The sequence below is a fragment of the Ammodytes marinus genome (genome assembly GCF_949987685.1).
Source record: "Ammodytes marinus genome assembly, chromosome: 14".
In the NCBI taxonomy this organism is placed as follows: Eukaryota; Metazoa; Chordata; class Actinopteri; order Uranoscopiformes; family Ammodytidae; genus Ammodytes; species Ammodytes marinus.
The window spans coordinates 23,440,990-23,448,975 of NC_137218.1; the positions used below are offsets into that span (position 1 = coordinate 23,440,990).

The following is a 7,986-nucleotide window of genomic DNA, read 5'->3' on the forward strand; positions in this document are numbered from 1 at the left end:
GAAAGCAGACAAGTACCAAACCAAACCGAACCGAAACCGACAATGGCCATCACATTACATTGGTTCACAGGCAACAACACTCAATTTGTTATTATAAAATGGGGGCCTCTTTATATCTCAAACGCACACACACACACACACCCACTCGGCATTCACGCATACACGGATACACGCATACACACACACATACACACACACACACACACACACACCCCAGGCTGCTATTCATTGCCTCTGTACTCTGAACAACAGCCCCTCCACCCCCCGCTGACTGACAAAATGGAAATTGTTTATTCCCCCTGATGTTTCCAGACGCTTACATGCTCCTTTCAGGTTAGACTGTGAACTAGAGCCGTGTTAGGGCACGCACTCAACGTTAACTTCATTTATACACTGTGTGGATCAAGGATTTTCTTGATCATATGATTGGCACACAAACTGGTAAAGAGGTGTGTAAAAAAAGGCAGCACATCGTAGCTAGCAACACATACCCGTTTTACAGAGCCTAGGCAGGGAATTAATAACAGATTTATTTTCAGTGCACACACAGGTCGCTCATTGTGAGATCGTGTTGTCTACAATCGCTGACTCCACCAATAATACGCTACATTTTCATTCCTTCATACCCACTCTTTGTAAAGCGCTGCACTTTTTTTTAAAGAGAGAGAGAAAAGAGTAAAGCATTGCGGAATTATTACGGATATGAAATGTTATGACCACGCAACCTTTATATCTACTCTCCATGAAAGTCTTCAGAGCAGTCAAACTGCACATGAAAGCCTGGAATTGGATTTTTTATGACACAGTGACACATTTGTGGTTTTAATATTTCCTTTTTTTTCCTCAGCTCAAAAGCCTTCTGCATTTGTTGTAGGATATTTGGAACACTCCCGGTATTATATCAGTGCTAGGTTGTAGTGGGGAAACATTAGCCTCATGCACATTCCTAGTAATGCTATACAAGCTATAAATGTTTAATATGAGTTGTAAGGCTAAGCTGAACTAGAGAACCACTATTTAGCCTCATGCTAATACACTGCAACCTGTTCTTTTGCAGAGTCTATTAGGTAAACTAAAGGTGGAGTCAGCGATTCTGGAGAATGCTTGTCAATTATTCTTTTTGGTCAAAATCAGTGAATATCTCCTCATGATCACCTCTTCCGTACTGTGTGCGCTGAAGAAAAATCCAGTGTTTAAACACAGCCTAGGCTCTGTAAACTGGTATGTGAACAAAGGGTATGCAAACAAAGGGGCCCACCGTAGCTAGCTATATGCATCCCGAGGAGCTATTCACTGATTTTGACAAAAAATACATTTCAACAACAAGCATTCTCTAGAATCTCCGACTCCACCTTTTAATGCTGTTTTGTTTGTCACTGTCTTTTATACTGTATAAGGAATTGATTGGGTTGAGCCACAAGCAACATAATATAATAGAATTGTCAAAACCTTGTGTTTGTATTTCTGCTCTTAAGAGGGAAAGTCTATGTGGTACCAAATATGAAAAGTGACCTGTAACAAGGTTTTGACCCACAAAAAACTCCAAGTAATCACACTTCAGAAATACGCCTAATATCTAGTGTTAAAATTGAAATTAGATTTAATGACTCAATTTGATAATGGCTGACTTTTTTGTTGTTGACATTTCCAACACATGTGTGACTCCATCAAGCACCATGCTGAAGCTGGGTCACATATCACTTTTGTTTGGCCTTGACAAAGTCTCAACACTTGATGCCCATAGATATAAATACAAACGGCATGGGAGCAGAGGGATTTTGAACACTAGCCTATATACCATTGTGCAGCAACAGTTGTTAGCCTGAAGAGAGGCTCAGTTTCAGGCAGGTAATTCTGTGCTTGACAGAGTCGGTGGAAGCCTGAGTTGAATAGCCATAGACCCTAGTGGGGCAGAGTGCTACACACGGGCTGGGAATTGAACACAGCCCCGTCGCTACTTTAGCCCACAAGCCCAGAGTAATCACACACTCCAACCTCGGTGCCGCCAATTAATTCAACCTTCGCTTTTCCCCCGGAACACACACACAGACACACACACACACAGACAGACACATACACACACACACACACACACACACACACACACACACACACACACACACACACACACACACACACACACACACACACACACACACACACACACACACACACACACACACACACACACACACACACACACACAGAAACACACTTACACACAGGGCTGATTAAGTGTGTGTGTGTATGTGTGTGTGTGTGTGTGTGTGTGTGGGGGGGGGGGGTTAACCACGTGACACCCAGCTGCAACTGTAATGAGTTGTGTTGTGTGTGGGGAGTATGGAGGGGGGATGTGTATTTCTGGGCATTGTGTGTGTGGTAAAGGGGGGGGGGGGGTCTGTTATTTCTCTCCAAGACGGCCGGGATTCTTTCCACTAATACACTATGCATGACTTTAATGTATACATTTTAACATTCTTGAGTATAGACTTGCATTTTTCATGTATTTGTGCATTTCTGTCCTGCATTCTTATGCATGTGATATTGTCTCAAGCTGCTACTCTCTGATGTATCTTACCTTATAAAAGAAATCATAAAAAAGAAAACTCAGAGTCATTGGTACAATTGATATGATGATTAATAATCTCATTGTATAGATTTCATATAAGTGGATATACAGTACAAGCAGTAACACACAGGTGTGTGTGTGTGTGTGTGGGATGTGATTCAGTGCATGTGTATGTGTGTTCATCTTTGTGTTCTCATTGTGAATATGAAGTATAGCCCTTTGCAGATAGTGTCACAGAGTGTTTGGTAATGGTTGCTATTGGAGGGCCCATTGTGTTTCCTATGATCTGCCTCAGAGCACACATACACATTTATCTCCGCATTGCAATGAACAGACGTGTACTGTAGTATACACACACACACACACACAAACACGCGCACAAAAACAAACACACACACACACACACACACACACACACACACGCTTGTTTATTTTCACTGAGGAGAACATTGCATCGACTTGCATTCTTTCTCTGGGAGACTGAAGCAAATCTTTAACCATGACCAGCACATGCCTAACCCCAAAGTCCCCACATTGACTGTGTGAATAGATTGTACTTGAGTTAGTGTGTGTAGTAGAATAGATCACATAAAATAACTAAACCAACCATGTGTTGGTATCGCTCAATCATTTTTGAATCTCCCTACTTTTTCTCTAGCACCAAGCCCCAATCATATTGGAAACAATTGTTTAAACATGGCTCAACAATAACTATAGGGGAGAATGGGGTAATCTGAGCCACGTTTTACATTTGCTCCCCTCTAAGGGAGCTAAAATGATTTATCACTCAAATTTACACATTTCCCATTCATTCAGGATGTTTCCTAGAAATGGGCATTAGCAGAATTTTTTCAAGACAAAGGGCAGTGAAAATATGATTGTTTTAAAAAAAGTTGTCATGTGGCTCACTTTACCCCAGCTGTGGGGTAAACTGATCCACTTACTTGTTCCACTCTGAAACTACCATAACAACACATATTGTAACAGTAAGAATCCTGAAAGCTAGCCACACATTCCAGAACTAATGTCGGACTAGTAAAAGAATAATGGGGTTTGGTCAATTAAGCAAAGCAAATTTTCTAAACACTTGAAAGTAACTCTGAACAAAATCAAATATAACATATTATAATTCAAAAGGTTTTAATAAGATTAAAATTAAAGATAGAACCAGTTAGATTAGAACACAGTCTGGGGGTCAGAACACAGGACCCTTAGAGCCAGCTAATGTCTGGGGGTCAAATCATAGGAAAATCAGAACCAGCGAGAACAGCCTGGGACTCAGAACACAGGAGAAGACCCAACTGGATTATAACATCAGCCTGTCATACTCTACAACTAGGCCTACTCTACATTCCAGCCCTGAAGGTTACAGGGAAAGATGAGAAGGTGCTCTTTCCGTGTGGTTGCCCCAGGTCGTCTTCCTGGTGTATTTACTTGGCATGATGGCTTTTCTACAATGTGTATGACATTAAAATAAAACGTTAAAATGTTATGCAATATTACATTAAAATATGTTTAAGACTAAACTTAACTGCCTCATGGTGGGGGAAAGCGAGACAGTGGCTCACTTTCCTCCACCACCACAATTTGAGAAAAAACTACCTCTCATAGCATTTCAGGCTAGTATTCAGTTATCAGCATCACATGGTTTCATTTGTTGGTAGTTCATCAACACGTATGATAGAAGTTTTTCTACGTGAATACATTTGTTTGGCACAACAGTTGATTAAGTTGACAGCAAGAAAATTTACTTTTACATGCAAAACACCTATTTTGGTGAAAAAAACACATGGTGCTTACCACAGCATCATGAGGTCCTCTCTTTCAGGGCCATGGGGAAATGAGAGGGGCTTGAAAACATATATCTCACATGACCACAAATGTTTTCCGTTGCCTAGATACAGGGGGTGGCTCACATTACCCGCAGCCTCAGATTCCCCCGTTCTCCCCTATGTGTTATTTAAAGGCTGTGTCATTTCAGAAAACATCTGCCTCAAACAGGAGGGAAGTGTAACTGTGCAAGCATGTTGCTATAGTTAGGGTGTTTACATGCCAGTTTGCCGAGCCTAGGCTGTGTATGAACACCAGACTTTTTTAGCACACACACAGTACAGACAGGCAGCGGATCGTGAGGAGATATTCACTGATTTTGACAACAAGCGTTCTTCAGAATCGCTGACTCCACCTTTAACCTCAACATCCCATCCCAACCCTGAGTGTTCTCACAAGAAAAGTGAAGAGGCCTGCTTAGCTAGACCAAACACATTAGTTCTCTCTCACACACACACACACACACACACACACACACACACACACACACACACACACACGGCCATGTCAATACTCTGAGAACATCTTGTCCTTCAGCGCTCGGCACAATAACATCTGAATAATGATTTGTCACTGAGGACAAAGACATGCAGGTTAACACAAATGAAAAAAACCTGATCCACACACACACACACACACACACACACACACACACACACACACACACACACACACACACACACACACACACACACACACACACACACACACACACACACACACACACACACACACACACACACACACACACAAACACACACTTTATAGCAGCTCCTCCATCATTCACCACCAATTGCTAAATCCCAAACTATAGACCGTGAGCTTGTCTGAACCCTCGGCTCTCTAAACTCCTTGTGCTAGCAGCAAACAGACATCTGACCCTCTTGTGTCTCCACATAGTCAAGGTTGCTGCTTCTTCTTCTTCTTCTTCTTTTTTTATATAGTTTAAGAGTCATTACTCCAATTCAGTTACCATGGTGACACTTTAGGAAGTCTTTCTGCCCTTGCCACCGAAAGAAAAGGTAATTGGCAGTCTCTCTTTTGTTTCCGTGGTTACAATAACTATGCCCCCCACCATCTTTGTTTCCCTCTCTTCTTCTTCCCTGGTGTTTGTTGTAAAGGTAAACCTGGATCTATCGGCCCTGTTGGACAGCGATGAAAAGAAGTCCAAGAACAAGAGAGGGGTCCTGCCCAAACATGCCACCAACATCATGCGCTCCTGGCTCTTTCAGCATCTCATGGTGAGGCAGTTATACAGTGTTGTGTGTGTGTGTGTGTGTGTGTGTGTGTGTGTGTGTGTGTGTGTGTGTGTGTGTGTGTGTGTGTGTGTGTTATCTCAGGGACACCTTAGATGAAATGGTAGGACAATTGTTTTTACAATTTTGACTGACAGGGCCCCCCCCCAGAAATATTCCAGTTAATATTACCACTCACTAAACTAATGGTAAATGCCTCCTTTTTTCTCTGTATATACTCCCCTCTATTTACAACACAAATCCAAGTCCATTGATTTAAGTGCCACCATCAGACCTTTTCATTGACATTTTTTTTGTCCATTTACACTTTTATACCTGCTGGCTTTCTAGTTGGTATGCATATTTAATTGAACCACCTCCTGCTTATTTTATTTTTCGGTTTGTTGGTGTTGATGTTCAACGCATTTTAATTTGAGAGGTTATGCGAAATAAAGTTCTATTCATTTTGAATTATGCATTCATGTTGAGACTTTTCAACTCAAGAATTGTACTATTAAAATGAGCTTACACCATAAAAGATGGCCCATTTTTTAATCGGGAATATTGTGCCTGGCGGTGGTGGGGCCCAATATATTTGCATAGGGCCCAAATTCCTATACATCAATCTGAAACGTTTATTAGTTGACATTTTCTAGGGGGAAGTTGTAGCAGAGAAGAAAAGGATAATGTACCTTTGTAGGGATGTATGTTGAGTTGTGTGGACTAGGCTTGGTATAGGTGAGTAGGACTGTTTTAGAGTGTTCATATGTTGGTTTGGACATGAGAAGTCAGTGTTAAGGAATTTCTTTCTTTTCTTTTTCAGCACCCGTACCCAACAGAGGATGAGAAGAGGCAGATCGCAGGACAAACCAATCTAACCCTCCTGCAAGTGAACAACTGGTAAGATGCTGCCCTCGTGTGCACAGGTGGACAGACAGCAACAGCTTCCTATTAGTGTTGTGGAGATACATATAACCTAAAAGGCTTTGCTTTAATAAACTGGAGCGCTTCAGCATATTACTGGCACTGTGGCGCCATCTCCTGGCTGTGTGTGTCAAGTACACCAGTGTCTCTATATGTCAGGCATTCACTCTTTTAAGAGATGGAGTGACATTTTGTTACACTGATGAAAAGGTTCCTGTGTATGTATTATATTTCGCAACATTCTCCTTATATCCGTCTTGACAAGGCGTAGTTATATACATTTAATAATAATGAAAACCGTTTTAAAGGAATATTTCCAAATGTTGTTTTGTATACTTGGTATCAATAGTGATATATTGTACTTACCAATGGAAACCACAACCAACCTCAGACTTCATTTCAATAAAGGCAAGGCACTGTATACTATATATAGATCAAAAGATTCTATGAATCATTTTGGATTGATTTTCATTGAAGCATTTAATGTACCTAAGTACAAGTGTAGCTTTTTTTCTCATAAGTTGTATCTCTATCCCCCTATACACCAATCTCCCCCCTCTAACCCTACGTTCCTTTCCTCCCTCTGTCAGGTTCATCAATGCTCGTCGGCGTATCCTCCAGCCCATGCTGGATGCCAGTAACCCAGACCCGGCTCCTAAAGCCAAGAAGATGAAGTCCCAGCACCGCCCGACACAGCGCTTCTGGCCCGACTCCATCGTGGCCGGAGTGCTGCAGACACACAGATCCCAGTCAGGGAACAACTCAGACAGTAAGTCCACACACAGAAAACAACAACACACCTGTTATGTAAAATGCACCTTTTCATGTCTTTCCAACATTAAAACCGGTCCCCGTTGTAGACTCCCACATTATGAGGGTTATTAAAAAAAAAAAAACAAGTAGTGTAGTGTAGTGACCTTCAATCTTGTGTACATCAATCTTAACCACCAAGTGCCACTATTGAGTCGTTTTATATTTAGGAGTGTGAGATGGTGATTCCAGGAAGTTCCATAAATTGGATCTGAGATATTATATTTCAAACTATTTGGAGGCCAACTCTCTTGAGAATAGTTAGATAAGGATACATCTTGGTAACAGTCATAACGAAAACCGGACAATATCTTTTTTCTTTACCCATCCCCCACCCCAGACCCACTGAGCATGGACAGCCTGCAGTCGCTGTCGTCGGACTCGGCCACCCTGGCCATGCAGCAGGCCATGCTGGCAGGAGACGACTCTATGGATGGCACCGAGGAGGAAGAGGAGGAGGAGGAGGAAGAGGAAGAGGAAGAAGGGATGGAGGAAGAGGAAGGAGAAGAGGAGGAGGAGGAGGAGGAAGAGGAAGGAAGAGAGGGGGAAAACAACGAGCGGCAGAGGCAGATGTCCAGAGAGCTGAGCATGGAGCACAGCAGAGAGGAACTGGAGTAG

At 42.2% G+C, this 7,986-nt stretch overlaps 1 protein-coding gene across 1 annotated transcript in view; it reads left to right on the forward strand.

The window, feature by feature from the left end:
- The window catches only part of pknox2 (pbx/knotted 1 homeobox 2), a gene marked incomplete at its 3' end in the record, with an annotated part of 76,291 nt that extends 68,305 nt beyond the window's left edge, over positions 1–7,986 (forward strand). Inside the window, exons 8-11 of the mRNA XM_080041491.1 lie at positions 5,521–5,640; positions 6,458–6,534; positions 7,149–7,327; positions 7,709–7,986. Of these exons, the coding sequence (XP_079897617.1) occupies positions 5,521–5,640; positions 6,458–6,534; positions 7,149–7,327; positions 7,709–7,986 (654 nt within the window). The remainder of the gene's footprint in view (positions 1–5,520; positions 5,641–6,457; positions 6,535–7,148; positions 7,328–7,708) is intronic.